We start from the raw sequence: 24,621 nt of genomic DNA, 5'->3' as shown, positions 1-24,621 counted from the left end.
AACTCAAATCTTTGCTTCTGGGGGGTCCCTGGAACAAACTATTTTGAGATGGGGGTCTGCGGCCAAATACATATCATTTTGGGGGTCCTTGACATGAAAAAGTTTGAGCACCACCGATATAGAAACATACGTTTTTTCCAGAATACTGTTAGGATTTAGAAGACATTTTGTAGAATCGGCTTCAGGTCTTAGTGAGTTAAGAGTCTGGGTTTACTCCGGGGACAGAGATGCTAGTACTGGTCTACATTTCAGCATCAGACTACTAGTGTATAATCAGTGCAATGTTTGCTATGCGAAGATGACCGCGAGGGTTTACTGGAGCATATATATATGACCAGGGAGCTGTTTTGATTAAAAAGAAAAACATGCGGGTGAACACAAATACCGCAACCCCTCTCATAGAATGTGTCAACAGATCTACCATTTGCATGACAGTATGTAATTTAGAAGCGAGGGGTGTCACTGTCATGCAAGGAAAAGAGCCTCTCTGTCTCGTGAAAACTAACCACAGCAAGGCTCTAATGAGCCACTGGCATGCACGTGCAATTTACAGACAAAGAGCTTGGCCTGTAAATACTACAGGATGAGAAAGGCAAAGGGTAATGGGGTGATGAGTCAGTCCCCTTATCCAGACTAAGCTCTTTAAGACACATCCCTAATGTATTTACATTAGGAAAGAGGCTCTGTGTGTGTGCCAGGGGAGTAACAGGAACCTATGTACAAGAACTAGGTCTCTATTACAGTGACATCATGCCCCCTGGTGGCAGAAGTGAATCCGTCACCGCCACATGGGCCCCAAAGGAAAGACACAGCAGTAGCATTTCTGATGGTGATAATGGGCACTTAACAGTGGTGGAAAGTAACTAAGTACATTTACTCAAGTACTGTACTTAAGTACATTTTTGAGGTATTTGTACTTTACTTGAGTATTTTCAATTTCCAATACTTTTACTCCACTACATCTCGGATGCAAATATTGTACTTTTACTCCACTACAATTATTTGAAAACTTAAGTTACTAGTTACTTTGTAGATTTTGATTATTATTACAAAACATGCATTTACCACTTCAGCCCTATATACATTTCGGCCATTTGAAAATAGCCGATCTACAAGCTCACAACGCGTCGCATCGCGACGCGTTGTGAGCTTGTAGATCGGCTATTTTCAAAAGATTTTTATACATTTGAAAACTTGTGAAATGGGACATTCTGCATAATGAGTACTTTCACTTCTGGTACTTTAAGTACATTTTTATACCATTACGATTGTACTTTAACTCAAGTAAATTGAATCTTCTTTGTAACAGAGTATTTCTACATTTCAGTATTGATACATTTACTTAAGTAAAACATTTGAGTACTTTTTCCACCACTGGTACATGAGATGCACAACTTAACCGAAATGGATATGCAGTTTTATATAGTCCAGAATAATGGGAACGTATCCATTGTTTAGCCTGAGCGAATAATACTAAATTGAGGTTCTGCTTTATGTCTCTGGGCCACGCATGTATCCTCAGGAGAAAGCACTTTATTTGCAATAGTCGCTCTCGGTGTTGATTCAACCGACCTGCAGGAGTTCTGGCAACGGACGTGACTGTTGTATTCGTCTGACGCATCGCAGCAATCTGTCAGGAGGAAGAGGAGGAATTAATCCATTAGACATGCTGAGACACACACGAGCACACAGGAGTCGCACAATCACAGCCTGAAATCATTCTAATTCTGAGTCATGCCGACATTATTATTGGGCAATTAAAGTTAATATCTAATACATTAAAAATGATCTTGTGCATGATTATTACTGACTATGTGGAAGCTTTCAGTAAATAGCTCTCAAATTCACCTCTGTTGTAACTGTGAGAAAGAGCTATTTTAAGGTAATTTTACCAGTAATCTTTTTTTTTTATTTCTATGGCCGGTGGGATATGGTTTATCCCTCCCTGCTTCTGGTCAGACTGAATTAAATGCAGAACATGCATTTCCTTTTGTCTGATATGTTTGATATTTATGTTTGTTAATATCAAAATGTAACACTTTTATTAAAACAAATGCATGTTAACCATATTAATCCTTGCTTCCCTACTTTGGGCAAATTTTCTAAATATGTCAAAAGTTGCCAACATTTTTCTTTAAAAACATTTTGTAAATTGTACAAACTGCAAAGACATGCTCACATGTTGTCACGATGCAATGCATTCTCAGCTTGTAGAACGCCTATTTTCGCTATTTGTCATACAAAGTAGTATAGAGCTTTAGGGGAGAGGTGCACGATATTGAAACCGATATATCACATTATTATATATTATATTTATATTGAGCTCATTGCTGAATTTTTTTATTTTTCATTTTCTAAGCCAATAACGGTCACATTATTATTGCATCAATATTGGTGAAATATCGGTCAATATCGGTGAAAAAATATCGGTCAATGCAATGTTTTATGAAATATATTTTTTTCCAAATCAAACCCTGAGGGCATCAATCAGTGTCCTCACTGCTGTTTCTCACCAACATACAGTAGGCTCTATTCTATCTTCTGCAAACTTTCCCCCACAACATGAAAACTACACAGTTTTCCAACTTTGCCTGACTATTTTAATTTCGAATAGATTTCACCCGTCTGCCTGCTCTCCAATTGAGTGGAGATCAATCGGCTATATACGATCAGCTACACAGAGCTTTGTAAGTGCTCAGATGTCTCTCATGTTCTGATGTTTAAGCCATTTAGACCTGGGACGCACCTGTGTCATTTTTAGATTTCAGCTAAAAAGCATTATTTTACACTTTGGCTATTCAAAAATAGCAGATCTACAAGCTCGTAGCGCGGCACCGAGTGCCGCGCTACGAGCTTGTAGATCTGCTATTTTTGAAAAATCTTGAAAATGTGTGCAAATCTTTGAATATATATTGTTTAAAGCGAACATTTTTATCTCAAATCTTTGCTTCTGGGGGGTCCCTGGAACAATATAATTTGAGATGGGGGTCGGCGTCCAAATACATATCATTTTGGGGGTCCTTGAAATGAAAAGGTTTGAGCACCACTGACATAGAAACATACGTTTTTTCAGAAAACTGTTAGGCTTTAGAAGACATTAGTAAGAATTGGCCTCAAGGTCTTAATGGGTTAAGCCGGGGAGAGTGGTCACAGTGGGAAGCTCCTCAATTACCCAGAACCCCATTGGGTAACCAGTCAGACTGCAACATCAGAACCCTGCGAGGACGGAGGCCCGCCTGTGCAAGCCGTCCACAGAGGGAAAAAGGCATTGCAGTGTTTGTCCTAAGTGGGCCGTGAAGGTGAGTGGGGAAAAAAAACGAGAGAACAGATAAAGGGGGGACGGGGGGACGGGGAGGGACGGGGATAAGACACTGAGAGAAGGGGACCCTCTCCATCTCTACACCCCCACGCCTTCGTTCTTTCCTCTCATTCCGTGCCACCCCGCTGTCGCTTTGTCATTAACCCTTTAAGACCTGGAACTGTGTCATTTTTAGATTTGAGCTAAAAAGCATTATTTTACACTTTGGGCTATTCAAAAATAGCAGATATACAAGCTCATAGCGCGGCACCGAGTGCCGCGCTATGAGCTTGTAGATCTGCTATTTTTGAAAATTCGTGAAAATGTGTGCAAATCTTTGAATATATATTTTTTTGAAGCGAACATTTTTAACTCAAATCTTTGCTTCTGGGGGGTCCCTGGAACAAAATATTTTGATGGGGGTCCGCGGCCAAATACATATAACTTTGGGGGTCCTTGACATGAAAAAGATTGAGCACCACTGATATAGAAACATACGTTTTTCAGAAAACCGTTGAGATTTAGGAGACATGTAGAATCGGCTTCAGGTCTCAATGGGTTAAAAGCTTCCGGGAATGCTGCTGACAGGCGGGGGGGGGTGTCGATGACAGAATGGCTTGGATTTTGACCAAAGTTGAGAGGAGCTCTCATAGAATAGCACAGAAGTGGATGAGGAGGAGGAGGGAGCCTAGTTGAGCCTAATTGAATACTTTGTCGTACAACGGTGTCGCTAGCCGGAAATAACGCAGCGGAACAAAAAAACGTGATGCGGTGCGCTTACCGCTAGAACATCTGCTGTTTCTGACGAGCACTCGGTCGTAAGATTGAGTGGAGGAAGGCGTCGAGAACGCAGACAGAAGGTTGATCAAAGGAAACAGACTGACTGAGGTTTGTGTGCGTGCGTGTGTGTGCGTGTGTGTGTGTGCGTGTGTGTGTGTGTGTGTGTGTGTGTGTGTGTGTGTGTGTGTGTGTGTGTGTGTGTGTGTGTGTGTGTGTGTGTGTGTGTGTGTGTGTGTGTGTGTGTGTGTGTGTGTGTGTGTGTGTGTGTGTGTGTGTGTGTGTGTGTGTGTGTGTGTGGCCGTGCAGGGCATGCAGAGGATTGACAGGGTGCAGGTTTGAGGTTGCCGTCACTCCCTTGTTGTTGCAGAAACAAACAGAGATGAAGAGGCGAACAAAACAAAACAAAACAAGTCTCCTCTCCCTCTCTGACACATACACACACAATGTAAGCTGTAGGCCAAACTTTCTAAGTGTTCTTCATACTTGAACGGTTTACACGGTGCAGTTGGAGAGGCAGTGCTTCTGTGGAATTGTTTTTGATAGGCTGAATTATAATTCAGCCTATTATTCCTCTATGTCGTGCAACCCGGCGCAGTGCACATTTTCACGCAGCAGTTCCCTGGCGTGACAGCTCTGATCACTTTTAACCCATTAAGACCTGTAACTGTGTCATTTTTAGATTTGAGCTAAAAATAATTATTTTACACTTTGGGCTATTCAAAAATAGCAGATATACAAGCTCGTAGCGCGGCACCGAGTGCCGCGCTACGAGCTTGTAGATCTGCTATTTTTGAAAAATCGTGAAAATGTGTGAAAATCTTTGAATATATATATTTTTAAAGCAAACATTTTTAACTCAAATCTTTGCTTCTGGGGGTCCCTGGAACAAAATATTTTGATGGGGGTCCGCGGCCAAATACATATCATTTTGGGGGTCCTTGACATGAAAAAGATTGAGCACCACTGATATAGAACCCTACGTTTTTCAGAATACTGTTGAGATTTAGGAGACACGTAGAATCGGCTTCAGGTCTCAATGGGTTAAAAGGATTACTCAGCACCACGCTGTTATGTTGACTGGGGAACCTTCTTACATGCGTATCTGAAACAAGAAAATGCTGTTGCACGTTGTGTCCTTCACACTGGCACACCACGACGGCAACTTATTCTTTAAAGATGTATGTAACAATTATTTTGTTAAGAATTCTCATCCGAATGGAACCAGTTCCTTTGGGTATTTGACGCAAACGTTGTTACAGTATGCTTCCTGTGCCTCAAATGATCAATTTCATTCTTCTGTCATGACATAAGGAATGGATTGCATTTTAGGGCCGCAACTATCGATTATTTGTGATGATTAAAAAAGTGAGTGTGAAATACTGAAAATAGCTATTTTTTCAGTATTTTCATTATCAATTATTTTCATAATCGATTAAATAAATTAGTTCTATTAGCTGTTGCACGGGCCGGCTACTACATTTATATATCATTTTTTTGTCTTCTGAACTTACAACGTATGCCTCACGTTCAGCCATTCACACGTGCACATTCATAATAAATAACAAACTATACCATAAACACTGGTCAAACATTGGCCAAATTGTCAAATAATATAAGAAAGAGGCAAACATTTTGAAAATAGCTTGTAGATCTGCTATTTTCACCATATCTAGCTATGGAACCGAGTCAAACTAAATGTAATGCCTCAACTCCTACGATTCCAAGTGCTTATCAGGGTGGGGGGTCCTCCCCAGTTCAAATATGATTATTTTGAGAGGTCACGCCCTGAAAAGGTTGAGAACCACTGCATTAGAGGACCCATATTATATAATGGAGCTGATGTTGAAAATAGACATGATGTTCCTATAACTTTGACGTGTATATATCTTCAACACCCTATTCTTGGCTTGGGTTAGCCTTACCACAGATTCCGTCGTTGACTCGTGATGATGGGATGTAATGCGGACGGAAGCCCAGGTTAGTGCAGTAGAAACGGCCATTAGGACAGGCTGCAGTGCCTACAAAAAGGTCAAATGGCAGAGGTTAGTATCACATCATGGTTGATGTCCAAAGACACATGTTTAACCCATCAAAATCCTAACAATTTTTCGGAAAAAAATATAAAAAAATATTTTTCACGACTTTTCAAAAATAGCAGATCTACAAGCTCATAGCGCGGCACTCGGTGCCGCGCTATGAGCTTGTATATCTGCTATTTTTGAATAGCCAAAGACATCTAAAGTGTCACAGATGCGTTCCAGGTATCAATGGGTTAAAACACCCTGGGATAATAACAAGCATAAAGGTTTAGTACACATGAAAGATTAACCACTTTCAACCTTGCGTCTCTATTTTGGGAATGCTGTTACAGGGGAAAATTGTTAGAAATAGAAAAAGGAAATGTGTAATAGTCGATCTGCAAGCTTATAAATCGTCTAAACTCTAAACCATCACACAACAAAGTATAAAACACGGCTTAAGTGGTTAAATCCAGTCAGTCACGTTGGAAAGATTTAGGAGGGTGGACGCAGTGCCATTCCTGTGGGCACTTGTGTCACAGTTTTCACATGGCTTGTCGTCTCTTCCTTTTAGAACAGCTTTTACTATACTCATCCCTTTCTAAGTGGACAGACAGACGACCTTATCTTATGAGCTGCATTCTCTCTGTCCTCTCTGTTAACCCATTGAGACCTGGAACTGTGTCATTTTTAGATTTGAGCTAAAAAGCATTATTTTACACTTTGGGCTATTCAAAAATAGCAGATCTACAAGCTCATAGCGCGGCACCGAGTGCCGCGCTACGAGCTTGTAGATCTGCTATTTTTGAAAATTCGTGAAAATGTGTGCAAATCTTCTGAATATATATATTTTTAAAGCGAACATTTTTAACTCAAATCTTTGCTTCTGGGGGTCCCTGGAACACAATATTTTGATCGGGGTCCGCGGCCAAATACATATAATTTTGGGGGTCCTTAGATTGAGCACCACTGATATAGAAACATGTTTTTCAGAAAACTGTTGAGATTTAGGAGACATAGAATCGGCTTCAGGTCTCAAGAAGACCAAACTATTTTCCAGGTGCAGTTCATTAATACTGTGAAGAAAATAATTGTAATGCACAAAATAATTTTGAAATGTGTAAAGCTAAATAGTAGGTTCATTCTGAGACTGACAAATAATAGTTTCAAAAGTACCAATCTGCTCTCATTTGACACCCTTTGAAGCCCGTTATTCATCTCCAATTCAGTGAATAACATCATTAATTACATCCCATTTTGATCATGCCATATCTAATTATAATCCTAATATTATAATATAATAAAATTATTATCGTACGGTGGTGTGACAACAACCATCTTCAGCTCAACATAGGTAAGACCAAGGAGCTGGTGGTGGACTACTGGCAGAACAAGAGTACCCCAACTCCCATCAACATCCATGGGGATGAGGTGGTAGACACCTACAAGGTCCTGGCAGTACACATGAACAACAAACTGGACTAGACAAACAACTCAAAGGCCCTCTAAAGGAAGGGACAGAGCAAGCTATTCTTCCTGAAGAGAACCAGGTCCTTCAATGTGTTCTAAAAGGTCTGCAGTAGCCAGTGTCCTCTTCTTTGCCGTGGTCTGTTGAGGGGTAACATCAACTTCAGGGCCACTAACAAGCTGAAAAAGCTGGTGAGGAAGGCTAGCTCTGTAGTTGGAGTTAACCCATTAATACCTGAGGGCGATTCTACATGTCTCCTAAATCCCAACAGTTTTCTAAAAAACGTATGTTTCTATATCAGTGGTGCTCAAGCTTTTTCATGTCAAGGACCCCCAGAATTATATGTATTTGACTGTGGATCCCCATCTCAAAATATTTTGTTCCAGGGGGTCCCAGAAGCAAAGATTTGAGTTAACGCATTGTGTGCCAAAAACGGTCCGGACCGTTTTTGAGAATCCATGCGGGGGGTGCCATACACGGTCCGGACCGTTTTTGGCCCAATTTTTTTTTTATACGTGGGGCCCACGTGGGGCACTCTAACGAAACTTTGGGATCATCCAAGGAGTCTCTGAGAAGGAGAGGCCGGCTGTGGATCCATGTCAAAAATCCTTCCGTTCCGGTCGGCCGCTCCAATGTTAACTCCTTGACTAAAAGCTTAATATCTCCATTTATTTTTAACGTGGTGGAAGTGAGCCGTTTTCGATCGGCGATCACTCTGCAATGGACGATCGCGTTAGAAATATTATTGTTCCAGGCGTTAGTCGGGACCCTCCGTCGTCTCGCACGCACGCTCTGTTTACGTGCACTTCCGCGTCGGGGCTTCTACAGGACGAAACGTATCAACGTAAGTGGATGGAAGAATAGCAGGCACTGAACGTACAATATTTTAATAAACCTCTGGCACCCGATGTATTAAAATTTTTCGCTTTAAAGATATATTGTATTCAATGATTTGCCATTTTCACTATTTTTCAAAAATAGCAGATCTACAAGCTCATAGCGCGGCACTCGGTGCCGCGCTATGAGCTTGTAGATCTGCTATTTTTGAATAGCCAAAGTGCAAAATAATGTTTTTTTAGCTCAAAAAAAAAATGACAGATGCGTTCCCAGGTCTTAATGGGTTAAAGTGGACAATCTGGGGGTGGTTGCCAAAGGGAGGATGGGGAGGAAGCTGGAAGCCTTCCTGATTAACACCTCCTCCCACTCCCTCTATGATGAGCAAGCGGGGTTGAGGAGGAGCACCTTCAGCCACAGACTCATCGCCCCCTCCAGCACAAGACAGTGTGACTTGGTCAGTCCTTTGTGCTATCAGGCTACAAAACCAAAGCCCCCACACATTCTGTTCTATTCTTGGATTAATGACTCAGGATTAATGACTCCTGCCTTATACTCCGGCACTTTTGCACACGGACTAACTGGGATAGACAAAAGCACCAGGACTATTGCCTGCCTGCCTCGGTTAACTGCTGTAAATGTTTTACTGTGCTGATAGATGATATATACATAGCTCATGGTACACTGTAGCTGTTGAATGACTGTACATATATTATTATTATTATTATCCGTATACAAACAGTGTAGGCTGACTGACATTGTACATAATATCAGCCTCATAATCCACTGTCAATTGTCTGTACATGTATGTATATCCATTCATTCATTAACACAATTGATTGTGCACAATTGATTTACTAGACCGGTGCTTACTCGGGAACGACGCAAGTTGGGAACAGTGTTGCCAGATTATGTGAGAGAAACAAGCAACCAGGTCTAGGAAAACCAGCCCAAAAGAAGCGACTATGGGGCCACATGAGCACTTTAACATATACATGAGCTATTTGAAAATAGCAGATCTACAAGCTCACAACGCGTCGCGATGCGACGCGTTGTGAGCTTGTAGATCGGCTATTTTCAAAAGAAATTGTGTGGGAAAATTATAATAAGCAGATCTGGCAACCCTGGTTGGGAATGCATGCCCCACCCAGTTATGCTATATCGGTTGTACGCATTGTCCCTTTTATGCCCATATATGGAGATCTCTGTATCCGTCTGTCTGCCTGTGTCCCTTTTATGCCCATACATGGAGATCCATGATGTCATCAGTACTATGCCCATATGGGTATGGGCATATACTGATAGGGATCAGCGGACAACCGGATATCCATATACACCTATGTATGGGCGTATCGATCGTATCGGTGGTTCTGGACAACCGTCTATCCGACCGACTCGATACCGGGCACCGACTTAGTCGACTTAAGTGTCGCCTCGGGTCCTCTGCGACACACATGCTAAGTTTGAAGTCGGACGGTCGGACGGTTTTCGAGATATGTGACTACGTGCGGTCGCGCACACGAGAACGTACGCACGCACACAGAGATGTCGCGCATTTATAGTAGGACATTAGTTTATTCATTATGCTATCCCAGTCAGTCCAAGTGCAGATAGCTTGATCAGATTGTTGATTAATGTTATCAATCTTAGCTGCAACTCTCCATTCTTAGCTGTACCTGTCCTGTTTTGATATTTACTGCGGGCTGTGATGACACCTGAATTTCCCACACAGGGATCAATAAAGGATTATCTATCTATCTATCTATGAGATATTTACCATGAACAGATTCTGCTTTCATTTTTACAACACGAATGATCTTAAGTGAACCCTCAAACTGCTGTCATTGTGCTCTTACATCATACTCTGGGATGGGAAACCCCTATGATTTACAGGTATGATTTATGATCTTGGGCCGCACCAAGTACACTGAAACCAGTGGTGTAAAGTAACTAAGTACATATACTTAAGTACTGTACATAAGTACAATTTTATAGATCTAAAAAATAGATCTAAGTCTGATTTGTTCTACAGTCATCTGAGTTTGACATAGATCGTAGGCGTGGGGGGAAAAAAACCTGAATTAATAATAACTACACTGAAATGGACTAATGTGAGAACACCCACTGTGTGGGTTATAACTAGACAGAATAAATGATTATTCCACAAATACATATCAGCCTGTCTCTTCCCACAATTAGATGAAAAGAGTAATTAAACATGCATTTAAAAAATAAAATAAAAAGATCACGGTTCACAGCGTGTGATAGAATATAAATAGCTGCTATGAAAACTTTCCCAGCTGGACGAAATCAATGGATCCCATCCACCACACAACAGTCAGCAACCCACAGCTAACTTTACCTGGTTCATCAGAGCCATCTTCACAGTCACAGTAGTCATCATTCACCAGCTCAAACGGGATCATTCTAGACCCATCAATGCACACGAAGCTCTTCCTCTCTTTGTAGAACCGCTTATCTGTAATGGAAAAAGATTATTACAGATTGGTATTTGATGACCTATTGTACTTGCAATGTAACCTTACAAGCTAGAGGTAGGTAATATGTGGGTAGCCTATAACAACCTCACATACAACTAGTATAGTAGTAAAAAATGAAACAAATGTGATTAACTGTATTATTTTTATTTTTAAACTGCACCCACAGGTTCCCAACTTGTGTTTTTTTGTTGTTGTTCTTAAATAGCAAAACACACCCAAACCCCAAAGAAATCCCCCCTAAAATATCACATATTTAAATACTCACATATATTCCTCTATTAATGCACAAAAAGATAATAATAACAAACAACAACATAGACATAGGTATGGTAGGCTAATGACTTGGCAGCATCATTCATAGTTTACATTTAGCAGCTAAACTGGGGTGTTTGTTGAATGGAAATGTTTATGCAAATTTACAACAGGCTCGTGTATCATACACAGCACCTCCATATATATCATTTATATTAGTTATAAACAGTTTTAAAAACACCTGCATAGGGTTGTCTCAGCTGTGTTTGAACCAATTGCTGTACAACATTATGTAACACTGAATTATTTTGCTGATTACAATAAGAAACTTCAAACCTCAATGCACAGCAGCTATAGTATCACTTCCTTCACAGGTGTTACCAATGATACCAATGAAGGCTCTGTTCCATTTAGTGTAGCACAGTGGCTCTCAAATTTTTCTATTTCCACAACCCCCATAACTCTGAGAGTGTACAAATGGAACCAAATGGACCCGTTACACACCCGTAAAGGGCCATTTGGGAGTGTTTCCAGTGAGCCAACATGCACAATATCAACACCCTGACTCTGTTTGACCAGAATGGAACAGAGCCTTCATTATAATATCATTGGTAACACCTGTGAATGTCTTCATAATATGGCTGCTGTGCATAGAGCCTATTGCCTATCTAAAAATCTACATCCTGAGCTGTGCACTCACTGGGTTAGCATATTGTTTACATAGGAATGTGGTCAATATTATTACTAGCCTAAGCTATAGTGGGATACACTGCACTTACAAGACAGAGATATTCCTTTAATTTTCCGAGAGTCTGCGCAAACCACCCACAGGGAAACGGCTATTACAATATGACCACGCATGTTATAATGCAGCAGCTGGCTTTGTGAACATTGATAATTAGTTATGAGTCGCTCCTGGTTACAGTGAGAGCTTGTTGTCTGCTGGCTGGTGTTTGTTTTCACAATTCACGTGAACGACAAGGCACTTCCTGAAACATGCGGTCACGTGACGCCACCGGAGACTTTCTATTTGTCGCCGGGCGGTGACGCGACGTCTGACTGCTACCAGTCAACCAGTGGTGGAAGAAGTACTTACATTTTTGCTTGAGTAAAAGTATCAATACCACAATGTAGAAATAATACTCCGTTCCAATACAAGTAAAAGTCATGGTATTCAGAATTTACTTGAGTAAAAGTACAAACGTATTGGCATCAAAATATACTACCAAAAATAAAAGTATGTATGCAGAATGTATACTTTCAAATATTTATATTCTGTATATAACTCTTTTTAAAATAGCAGATCTACAAGCTCACAAGGCGTTGCATCATGATGTGTTGTGATATGAGCTTGTAGATCGGCTATTTTCAAATATAGAGCTTAAAGTGGGTAATGTTTAGTCATCTAAATGTAGTAAATCTAAATCTAAAAAGTATTAAAGTTTTCAAATAATTGTAGTGGAGTGAAGTGATCACACAATATTTTCCTCAGAGATGTAGTGGAGTACATCTCTGTAAAAGTATTGAAAATTGGAAATACTCCACTAAAGTAAAAAATACCTCAAAATTGTGAGAGCTGAGAGTGGTGCCACATGATTTTGGGGGGGTCCCTAGATGACAGTGAAGTGACAATTTAAGGACTTTTAAGACCTTTTAATACCTAAAAGAAAGTGTAAAAATAGCCGATCTACGCGAGGCGTTGTGAGCTTGTAGATCTGCTATTTTCACAATATTCATCTGTGGAACCGAGTCAAACATAATGTAATGCCTCAACTCCTACAATTCCACGTGCTTGTCAGGTGGGGGGTCCCCAGTTCAAATATGATTATTTTGGAGGGTCCCCAGTTCAAATAGGCCTATGATTATTTTTGGAGGGTCCCCAATTTAAATATGATTATTTTGGGGGTTCCCAGTTCAAATATGATTATTTTGGGGGGTCCCCAGTTCAAATAGGATATATTATTGTGGGGGGCCTGAAAAGGTTGAAAGCCACTGCTGTAGCCTATAGAAATAAGTTAAAGTTATATAAATATATGGTTAAACACTAAACAATGTCATATGTCGTATAGTGATGTATAATGCTCTCTGTGTGTGTGTGTGTGTGTGTGTGTGTGTGTGTGTGTGTGTGTGTGTGTGTGTGTGTGTGTGTGTGTGTGTGTGTGTGTGTGTGTGTGTGTGTGTGTGTGTGTGTGTGTGTGTGTGTGTGTGTGTGTGTGTGCTTGACACTTGAAGTGGGCTCTGAGCAAATGTTTATGTATTAATTAAGTATTAAGTAGCCTACGGTAGTTGGTTCTTACACAATAGGGAGGGCAGCTATGTCACTACATTAGCAGGGGCGTGCACAGACATTTAGAGGGGCAGGTGCTCAAGTGAAAAAAAAGGGCACCTTCTGTGGCGCCCACAACACGCGCCCGCGCGCGAAGCGCGCGGGCGCAAAATTTTTCGGGTCTAATTTGGGTCTAACTCGGTCTAATTCCGGTCTAATTCGGGTCTAACTCGGTCTAATTCGGGTCTAATTCGGGTCTAATTCGGTTCTGTTTGACCAATATAAATCAACATTTTTTTGAGCCATTTTTACTTTACTTGAGTATTTCCCATTTTCAATACACTTACTTCTACTGTCTCCACTACATCTCAGATGCAAATATTCTACTTTTACTCCACTACAATTATTTGAAAACTTTACTTTGTAGATTTAGTAGATTATTATTACAAAACATACATTTCATCACTTCAGCCCTATACATTTCAGCCATTTGAAAATAGCAGATCTGCAAGCTCATAATGACGCATTGGGAGCTTGTAGATCTGCTATTTTCAAAAGATTTTTATACATTTCAAAACTTGTGAAATGGGATATTCTGCATAATGAGCACTTTTTTTTTTACTTAAGTTACTTAACTTTGGTACTTTAAGTACATTTTGATACCAATACTTTTGTAGTTTTACTCAAGTAAATTCTTTTTTGAGTATTTCTACATTGCAGTATTGATACTTTTACTTTTACTAGAAATGTTGTGAGTACTTTTTCCACCACTGGAAAACGCTAATTAAGGCACAGCTGCGCTGAATGAGACTTTCTGCACAAGGAGACTAAATGGATGCAAGAAATTGAAGAAAAGAAGAGTGAAGTTATAGTTTGGCATCTGATTTTAGGGGATTAAACAATACACTCGTTGTATTTGTTACCTGGTGGCTGTCAATCAGTGCAAAAACTGAATGAAAGAGAGAAGTGAAAGAAAACCCGCGCAGGGGACGAACACTGACTGTGTTGCTTGGCTTCACTCTGCCTGAGTGAGTGGCTGCCTGCTCAGCTCTGCACTGCGCTGCGCGTTCACGTTGAGAGCAGGGAAGGGAGGGGCTGCAGGGCACGTACGAGAGTGCCGCGGGGCACGTGTGGGGATGTTTTTGACGACATTTATAACGCGCATTTGGGGCATATTAGAAGCTTTTAATCCAGAATTGATCGACGTTACCATGGGCCACATACTGTACACTGTTAATTAAAAAAAAAAAAACACTTTAAAAACGAACTTTCAAAAGGGCACATTGCTGTCCAGAGGGCAAACGGCAGGTGCTCTAGCTAGCACCACCTAGTGTCTATGTGTGCACGTCCCTGTACATTAGTATATTATATCCGGTATGCTGTCTGTCTGTCTGTCTGTCTGTCTGTCTGTCTGTCTGTCTGTCTGTCTGTCTGTCTGTCTGGTCTGTCTGTCTATTCTTCACACAGCCTCTTGTTTTGGAGACCATTAGGGCAAAATGCATCTACTGTAAATGTCAATGTTGTACAGTACATGCAAACAATGCACCTCATTGTTCACCTCAAGTGATTGGTTTTAAAATGGGTGGATGTGAATCATTAGAGGTGGGTTCTAAAGACAAGGAATGTGCCCATGTCAACCATGCCCAATTCTCCACAAATGTTCTCCCCCAAAATAGTGGCCAGTTAAAAAGCAAGCAGAACAAAAGTTCTTAAAAAGTATTTTAAAAAAATAACAGCAAATTATTCTCAAGTGCCCAGTTCTCCCGTTATCACAAAATGAACTAGATTATACCACTGGCTCAGCATGGTGGTATAAGTAATCATAGGTATCAAAAATGTACAAATAGGAACATTGTTGTTTGTTTGTGTGTATACACTGTGTTTGCAGGAGTGTGTATGTCTAGTATGCTTTACTGATATGCAGGCTAATGACACAAGACGAGGTAGTCAATAAAACAGAAATGACCTGAAAAATTATCCTCATCCTTTCACCCAATGCTTTACACCTGTAAACATGTGATGTGACAATAAAGTTTTGATTCTACGCTATTCTATTAATTAATCAATTTTCCAGAAATGACAGAAGAAAACAGTGTGCTCTGTCTATTTGGGCTTAGACAACATGAAACGGTTATGAAAAGCATCACAGTTGATGGTCTGTGGTTATGTGAATACAAACCATGTAACCATCGAGTATAGCAGTTTGCACAAATGATTAAAATGTTTCACTTGCTGATGTAAGTCTCTGAAGTAGCTGCGGAAGTCAATAAATCACCTTGGCAAATAGATGATATAAACTAAAGGATGGACTATCAATCAGCTCAGATTCAGGGTCATAAAAAACCCAATCACTCGTTTCAGTCATGCTTCATCCATTCTATTCTTTTTTTGTGTCTTAGGCCTACTTATGATTATTAGATTTCCTTTTTATTTTCCAGTCACATTGAAGGCCCTTTGATTTAATGGAAATTGTCACTTTGGATCACAACTCTGATGGTCAGGAATGCTTCTGAATGACCATAGTTTTAACACAGTAAAGTTATACTGAATTGCACACTTTGTAGAGCTAAACATGCATACAAGAGACTGAAGCAGTTCTTCTGTTTTGTTATGCTGCTCCTTTTACAGTTTTTTTTTTCTTTTAGACACATTAAGCTAGAAGGAAATGAAATGAAGATTGAACAAGAGCACATTTTGATAGCTTTATTAACAATATATATTTTTTTACCAAATGTACATTTCCAAAAACTATAGCCTATTGCCTACTGGAACAAGTTTAAACAAAAAAGTCTCAATGGCTTAAATCCGTTACCTCGTAATACACATAAAACATGTCGGAGGCACTCTTGAGGCCTATGTCTAATTCAATATGGCTATGTGATAATAAAATGGTCATTTTTCATGGTTAAGACGAGAGTATAGACCCGTATCCTTGTTCTGGAGGTAAGAAAGGTCTCGCACCATGCCCGGGAACGAGTAATCCAACGGCGGGCGCATGGGAAACGCTGGCATCAGTCCGGACGTCACATACGGTGACATAAACCCGGTTATGCCACCACCTGCTGAAGAGTAGGCGAGACGCAGAGAATTGAAGCCAAAGCGGGGGTTGAGCCCGTAAAGGCTGTCCCCCCCGGCTGGCATCGGTGGCGCATGGAGAGGGGAGAAGGCAGACTTGTTCCCCGCGGCGCCCAGTGCGCGAGGCGAGCCCAAAGTTGGCCTAATAAGTGCATTCGAGTGCGCAGACAAGGACAGTGCCAAACTCTCCGCGTCCATTTTGTTCTCTTTGGAGCTAAGGACAAGTTCGATGGCTTTCACGATGTCACCCTTGCACGTGTTAACCACCGACTCCAGGATGTCTCGCTTCTGGTGGGGGAATATCTTGGCCATGACATCGGTGGTGTCCCGGTCTTTCGGAACAGAGATGGGCTCCAGGTTCGGAAACTCCTTGGGTCTCTCCGACTCGCTCCCCGACTCCAGATCGGAGGAGGACACTGACCTCGGGCTCTCCGTTTGGTCAGACCGCTGATCAAAGTTGGGGGATTGACTGCCGCTGTCGTTGTCGAAAGTCGCGTGGATTTTCTCTTTGCTTGGAGACATCTCATTCTTGCCATTTGGAGAGGACAGCGTCGTTGAAGCGTGATGTGGTGCAAAAAGAGTTCGACCCATGAAGCCATTGTAAAAGTTGTATCTGCTCAATTTATCATCTGAAATAAGAAATAAAAGAAAATATGCATTTGTTAATTTGTTATCTCAGTTGATTTGTCATAAGCTCCAAGTGTAATTTCTATATAGGCTATTATAACCATAGGCCTATTAGCCTATAGACTACATTTGTTTGTAGTATAGGCCTGTGTGTATGTAGGAAAATAGCCGATCTACAAGCTCACAATGTGTCACGATGTGAGGCATTGTGAGCTTGAAGATCAGCTCAAAGATTTGTTATACATTTTGAACTTGTGAAATGGGACATTCTGCACAATGAGTACTTTTACTTTTGGTACTTTAAGTATATTTGATGCCGGTACTTTTACTCAAGTTAAATACATTTTGATTACGGAACTTATACTTTGCAGTATTGATACTTTTACTTAAGTAAAACATGTGAGTACTTCTTCCATCACTGCATCTCGACTCACAGATACACACACACACACACACACAACACACACACACACACACACACACACACACACACACACACACACACACACACACACACACACACACACACACACACACACACACACACATAACTCACCATCTTTTTTGTGTTCTGCTGCAAAATCATCAAAACGTCTTGTGCCATTGTTCATGCTGGTCGGAGACGATGCCACAGACATCCCGGTCTCTCCTCCTCCTCCAGACGCAGAGGGACCTGGAACAGTGTACATGAACTGCAGCTCCCTGGCCTCGCTCTCCTCCTGCGCCTGTTGCCTCCGCAGCGCGACCTGCACAGCACAGCGTTGCCACATGTTGTGAGAGAAATAAGCAACCAGGTGGTCTAGGAAAAACAAGCCCAAAAGAAGCAACTATATAGGCCACATCATGAGCACTCTAAATGCATGGCTATTTGAAAATAGCAGATATACAAGCTCACGATGCGATGTGACCTTGTAGATCTGCTATTTTCAATAACTCTTGCAATACAATGTGGAATATTTGGATTTTTTTGTTTTTAAACATTCTAACAACACAAATGCTCCCTGCAGTGGGTGCAAAACATTTTCATGAAAACATTTGAGAACCACTGGTTTAAAAGAAGCAAGCCTATACATGCAAATAGGCCTACACAGAAACATGCCCATTTTTTACAAGCAACTTTACAGAAAAACAAGCCCCAAAGTCGCTTATAATAAGCCAACATGGCCATGGCAACAACACCGTACCTGCGCGGCCATCACCCGCTGCCTCTCCGCGATCAGCGTGCACTTGGCGCACGCGCAGTCTCGCCAGCGGCAGAAGCGCTTGTGGCCTTTGAGCGCGGAGACCACGCCGTGGTTCCTGCAGCGCGCGCACTTCGGCGTGCGGGGGTATCCTCTCTCTACCAGGCCCTGGTTACACGCTGCAGCGGCGGCCCGCAGAAAGAGCGGCGGAGGGCGGAGGAGAGAGTGATGTGGCACCTGCAAGTAAATAGGCCTGTCACAATTATTACATAATAATCGCCTAATCGCGATTATTTGAGATAATCGCAATTATTTCAGCATAATCATCATTATCAGTGAGCGTTCTACAGGTTTTTTTGGAGGGTATAACATAATTATTACCTGCACACGCACGACATGCGCGCGCGTGGTCACGAAATGAAATGGTTAGTATAAAGTAGAAGGTAAAAGATTGTTTTCAAATTGTCTGGGATGGTATACGACATATATAGCATAACACGGTATAACACACCACTGATCATGATCGTTTCCATGTTGAAAAATGCTCATATGTTTTCAAACATTTTCCAAAAATAGCAGATCTATCGGCTTACAACATGTCACTTAATGACATGTTGTAAGCTTGTATCAGCTATTTCCGCATTTTTTTAAAAACATTTTAATAAAATTATTAAATGTGTCAGCAATGTCTTTGTATATTTAATATTATATAAGTATATTAAATCTGCCCCATGTGCAATTTGTGATGATGAAGCCTAAAAAGGCCACACGGAAATTACATTTGTATTTGTATGTGTCCAATAATGTCCAATGCCAAAAACACAATTAAATCGTTAATCGCAATTATTTGTGTGTCAATTGATCATCAACTTCAATTTGTAATCGTGACAGCCCGTATACCTGCAAGCCCCCCACAGTGAGAGTAGAGGAGGGGTGTCCATGTGCTGCCAAGCCCAGCGGTCTGATACGGCTGTCCATCATCGCTCTTGGGGAGGAATAAAAATACGAGATCTCCGGTCTGGCCAGTCGATGCAAATATTCAAGTGCTATAGTCATTCAAGTTAGTCAGCTTTCTTTAGGGCTCCGAGATGCTCAACTGACGCAGAAGCCGTGAACTCGTGCACTTAAGAGTGTGCTCTCCAGGTGGCTTGACGTGAAACACTACACTACAGCCACACCCCTTTCCGCTCCAACCTTCTTAATACCCTGAAGGCTTATCATGTTTATTTGTGCCCTGGGAGCAGTTGTGGAAAAAGTACTCCATTTGTTTTACTTAAGTAAAAGTATGCAATATAGAAATGCTAGGTTAAAAGTAAAAGTCCAGAATTCTAATTTGAGTAAAGGTACAAAATTATTGGTATCAAAATGTATACAGCCTACTTAAAGTATCAAAAGTAGAAAGTGAAATGCATATAGGGCTGAAGTGGTTAATGTATGTTTATGTGTTGTAAATCAACATCTACAAAGTAACTAGTAACTTAAGTAGGTTTTCATATAACTGTAGTGGAGTAAAAGTACAGTATTTGCCTCTGAGATGTAGTGAGTAAAAGGACTAAACATTGGAAATACTCTAAGTCAAAACACCTCAAAATTATACTTGAGTAAATGTACTTTCCACCACTGCCTGGGACTGGGAGAATAGTGTCTATCTGTAGTACAAGAATTGACTTGGCCAACATTCGATGTTTGGTATAGCATTGTGCTGTTTCTAGCCTGTATCTGTTTCACAGGAGGTATGACTATGACTGAAACATAATTGTATTTCTTATAATAGTTGTGTCAGTCACATCACAGTACATTTGATAAGATTGCAACAGATTTGTTTTGGTCACCTAATGCAGTTGCATAGGCTGACATATGTTTCCATCACCATCCCCTCCATACAAACTGTGTAATTAGGCAACATTTCAGTTGCCAAGGAACTGAACTACAACTATTTCCAAAAGGTAAAGCCGTGGGCTTGTTGCCTCAGGTAATCTATATACAATAAGTCCCTATGGTTGCCCTGTTGAGCAGTGAATACTCATTACTCAAATGACACAATAATGGCCCTTAAGGGCCACAAAGAAACATGTAATTAGCTACCTGGTTATTCTGTTGAACAAATTACCCTGACAAAGAACCCATCTGTCAACAGACACCAACTGGCGATCAACAGATAAGTAATCATATAATCATTATCAAACAGGTTCCAGTTTCAAACAACCGTTTTTACACATGCTGTCCCATGGAAACAAGAATACATGGTAAAAGTGCAACACATTGCTAAAACAATGTTAGCCTCACACGCATGCACATGTGCACAGAGCCTTTTGCCATTTTAATCCAGGCTACCTGCAGCAATTATGATGCAGGTTAACATCAATTAATAGTGATTTAAATGAAAATGTCAGATTTTAGTTTTCTTTGCATGTGTGCAGGATTATACAAGCATGCTGCTCGTGTCTGTTTATTAACTCTAGTGCAAGTGTAAGTCATGGAAAATCAGACCCTTGGATTGTAAATCAAACCAAATCAAACTTGAACCCTAGCATTCCTACTGTATTCTTGGGCAAACGCAAAAAGATCACATCTACGAGCTCACAACACGTGCACTGCAACACACTGTGAGCTTGTAGATCACTATTTTCGTCAAAGAGTTGGTGTAACAGGGGGGAAAAACGGTGAAAGTATAGAGCCCTGCATGGGGAACCGTGGACAATAGGGTTTAAGTGGTTATTAATGATGCTATAGTCTCTCATAATCAGCCATGCACTCCTCTCATGGTGTTGATTCTACCAGACGATGTATGAATAATGTATGTGGATTAAGACGGCACTACTCCAACCCCCCTGTGACTGATCCCCTAACGTTATCATCTCCATGGAAAGACTGCTGAGGGAGAGAACATTTCTTATGTATTTCTCATGGTGGTGTGATTCACAATAATAGGTGATGCATATGTAGTATGAGATGACACATGTTTTTTTCCAACACAATAAATGCTAATTACGGCACATATCTATTGACACGCATTATTTTATTATTAGCAGTAACATCAGTAATGACTATATGTTGCTACAAACTAGAAACACATGTTGAAAACCAGTTTGAAGAGTTTAACAAACAACATTTATTTCATTCATTTATAGACTGGTGGTGCTCTGTTAACACTTGACGATGAAAGGATGTGTTTTATATCTTAAACTAAGGATAAACTAACTGATTGATGTTTTAATACCTAAATGTTGAAAGTCAAAAACTCAGTAAGGTACACTATAAAACCTTGGTTCTCAAAGTGGGGTCCGGGGACCCCCAGGGGTCCTTGAGGGAGTTCCAGGGGGTCCCCAGCTAAATGATAGATTAGGCACCAAATGCACCCTTATGGGTCTGTAACTCTGAGAGTGTACAAATGGAACCAACGGGTCCATTTGGTTCCATTTGGACACTCTCAGAGTTAAATTGACATAGATTTTACAATATAAATTGCGGTCCAAGTGATAGAAATGCCATTAAATGGGGGTCTGTAGCCTAATGCATGTCAAACTGGGGGTCCTTGACATTAAAATGGTTGAGAATCACTGCCAGAGACGTAAAAAATCTTCTCTTATGGGGGTCCCTGGTATATCTTTTGAAATGGGGGTCCGCGGGCTAATAAGTGTCAATTTGGGGGTCCTTGACATGAAAAAGCTTGAGAACCACTGCTATAAAACACTAAGGATATTACTCTATAGCACATCCCATACATAATGCAAAAAAATCTGTGTGTGTGTGTGTGTGCGCGCGCGGGGGGGCATCTTCATCAGCTGTGATGAAGGCTGTCGTGTTGGAAAACATCAATGCTGGCGCTCAAAACTACTACTCCTCCAAGTGAAACTGATGTACGTAAATTATGGATGCCTTCTGCCTTCTTGCACACTCCCCATTACTGCTAAAGATACCATACCTGCAATAAGAGGTTTATCATACCTGCCATTCTACCTGTACTTTTTAACTTACCAATTATTTTCTTATTTTTATTTATGTTCATGTTCTACTTCATTACACCCAGTGTTATTGTTTCATCTTGTAATTATATTGTATTGTTGTGTGAGCACAGTCTTATGGAACATACATCCCACCAACATTTTACTGCCTGTACCCTATGAGTGGGTGACAAATGATTCCCAATTAATTCTTCTTGATACTTCATTCTTAACCACTTAAACCCCCTATAGAAGGGGCCTATCCGTAATGGAAAGGCCCCTTATTAGTCAACTGAACCTGAGTTGGCTCTGTACTTGAACCGCATTCCCCCCCCCCCCCCATCTACACCAAATCTCTTTGCCAAAAATAGCGGATCTATCAGTGTGTTACGATGCATTGTGAGCTTGTAGTTTGGCTACTTTTGTCTAACGATCCCCCCAGAATATGAATGGGGGGTTCCAGTGTAGATAATTATTGTCTTCCTCAGTATTTTAGGTAGGTTTTGCAAATTCATCCCTTTGCTTCCCTCCATCCCTCTATCACACTCCCTCCATCTGCATCTCTTCCCCGCATGGCTTCCCACTCCATCAGCCACCAAATGATTGATCTTATCAGCAACATACCTACCAGATACTGTGGGCATCTACAGCACACACACACACACGCGCACGCACGCACGCACGCACGCACGCACGCACGCACGCACGCACGCACGCACGCACGCACGCACGCACGCACGCACACACACACACACACACACACACACACACACACACACACACACACACACACACACACACACACACACACACACACACACACACACACACACACACACACACACACACACACACACACAAATACAAAGATTTATATACACACATAAGTCTGCATAGCATAAATTCACTCATGTGCTTACACACATGCATGTGCATGCCATGCATGGATTTACAGTACTAACATAAAGCATGCACACACACGTAAAAGACACACTCTCTCACTCTCTCACTCACACACACACACACACACACACACACAATCTCTAGGCAGATGGGTACTAGCATTTGTCATAACAAAAACATGGAGATAATCACCGGTACAGAAGGGCTTTGTAACCCTTGAGAAAGAGCAGATCTGCTATTTGCAGAAAGATGAACAGGAGGATTGGGCCTCTGTAGGAGGTGGTGTATATAGATGCATTGCAGAGAAGCGAAGTACGGCTCTGATATGAAGATAATGTGAGATGCAACCTTTAACATGGGCAGCATGCCCTGAGAAATGAGGGAGATAGGTAGTAGTGTTGCATGGATGCAGATGTGCCCAGATTTATCACATTTATCAGTTCTTTCTCATGATTGGAGTTGTGGATGACAAGCTTTCCCACCTTTTATATGCTCTGGATAAAACATTCTCATGCATATAGTGGGGTGGTTAGAGGGAGAAGTTGTTAAAAGGTTAATTAAAAGCCCAGTGTTTGATTAAATGTGTTAAACCCAATTAGGCAAGATGTGCATGGGCTGTACTGGGTGTTGGTTGAAGTCACAATTCTGTTTTGCACCAGCAGATGTGAATTAGATTAGGTGTAAACGTTTACTGTATGTTTTTAAAATATATATTTTTTTATACAATACTATTGTTCTTCTGCGGTCTTTGTGGGGCATAAAGCCACATTTATACTTTGACTTTCAAGCGAAAAATGTAATGCTTGAAAATCAGTCTATTTCAGTGAGCAACACTGTTTAAGTCCGTCTGGATGCCAAATCATGTTTCATCAATGTCCTATACCATATCAGCTACACCCTGTGACAAGAATACTGTATCCTCAATCATTTTGATACTATTGTACAAGATATTGAACAGACATTTTCTCACATAGCATACAACCCGAACATGAATTATAGAAGAACTGTAAATGATGAAAACGTCCTGCAACCATCTTTATTAGAGGCCAAGCTTTCAGTCAGTAGACCTTCATCAATTATGAAAACAATTCAGTGTTTAGTCCATTGCAACGGTGTAGGTGCAAGAAGTGGAAAGAAAATAAAAAGTAAAAATGGAAAAAGGCTTTAATAGTCTTATGTTCCACACTGCCATGACTGTTTCAACTAATGCTGTACTTTTGGCCCCATCGATCCAAAATATTGAGGAGACTGAGGAGATTGGTTGAGTAATTGGAGTAGATATGGCCAGAAAAGGGACTTTAATTGCCTTCCCTAACAGATCTGCCTATGTCAGATATGGTGTTTCATCATGGCAGTGTGTCTCTCAGGACCAACGCTTTATCACTAGAGCTCCTTATCTGAAACGAGGTGAGCACTAATCTACTCCCAAATCTCACAAAACCTGATTATATGTCCCCGACTTTTGGAGTGGAAG

The 24,621-nt window shown here is 41.0% G+C and overlaps 2 protein-coding genes across 2 annotated transcripts in view; both read right to left on the bottom strand.

Moving 5' to 3' along the window:
- LOC311034621 (glucosidase 2 subunit beta-like) overlaps nucleotides 1–12,087 on the bottom strand; it is a 289,400-nt gene extending 277,313 nt beyond the window's left edge. The window contains exons 1-4 of the mRNA XM_084042513.1: nucleotides 11,931–12,087; nucleotides 10,761–10,877; nucleotides 6,001–6,096; nucleotides 1,573–1,630 (exon numbers count right to left, since the gene is read on the bottom strand). Coding sequence (XP_083898639.1) covers nucleotides 1,573–1,630; nucleotides 6,001–6,096; nucleotides 10,761–10,877; nucleotides 11,931–12,012 — 353 coding nt within the window. The 5' untranslated portion in view covers nucleotides 12,013–12,087. The remainder of the gene's footprint in view (nucleotides 1–1,572; nucleotides 1,631–6,000; nucleotides 6,097–10,760; nucleotides 10,878–11,930) is intronic.
- A 4,018-nt stretch (nucleotides 12,088–16,105) lies between these two features.
- On the bottom strand, nucleotides 16,106–19,412 carry LOC311035346 (doublesex- and mab-3-related transcription factor A1-like). The gene is made up of 4 exons (XM_084043496.1): nucleotides 19,201–19,412; nucleotides 18,304–18,537; nucleotides 17,676–17,865; nucleotides 16,106–17,121 (listed from the first exon to the last, which is right to left on the bottom strand). Exons 1-4 carry the CDS (start codon nucleotides 19,354–19,356, stop codon nucleotides 16,310–16,312), a joined length of 1,392 nt encoding a protein of 463 aa, XP_083899622.1. The 5' UTR covers nucleotides 19,357–19,412; the 3' UTR covers nucleotides 16,106–16,309.
- Between the last annotated feature and the right edge of the window lie 5,209 nt (nucleotides 19,413–24,621).

The sequence above is a fragment of the Gymnoscopelus microlampas genome (assembly GCF_963454915.1).
Source record: "Gymnoscopelus microlampas genome assembly, chromosome: 19".
Taxonomy (NCBI): Eukaryota; Metazoa; Chordata; class Actinopteri; order Myctophiformes; family Myctophidae; genus Gymnoscopelus; species Gymnoscopelus microlampas.
The sequence above is the reverse complement of the archived record's forward strand: the minus strand, read 5'-3'. Positions and strand labels throughout refer to the sequence as shown.

Bases quoted from the DNA above. Each gene is read 5' to 3' on its own strand.
- LOC311035346 (XM_084043496.1), bottom strand. From the start codon at position 19,356: ATGACTATAGCACTTGAATATTTGCATCGACTGGCCAGACCGGAGATC. The intron at 17,866-18,303 runs GTACGGTGTTGT...TGTGCTGTGCAG, and splicing joins AGCGGGTGATGGCCGCGCAG to GTCGCGCTGCGGAGGCAACA. The intron at 17,122-17,675 runs GTGAGTTATGTG...TTCTTATTTCAG, and splicing joins AGCAGAACACAAAAAAGATG to ATGATAAATTGAGCAGATAC.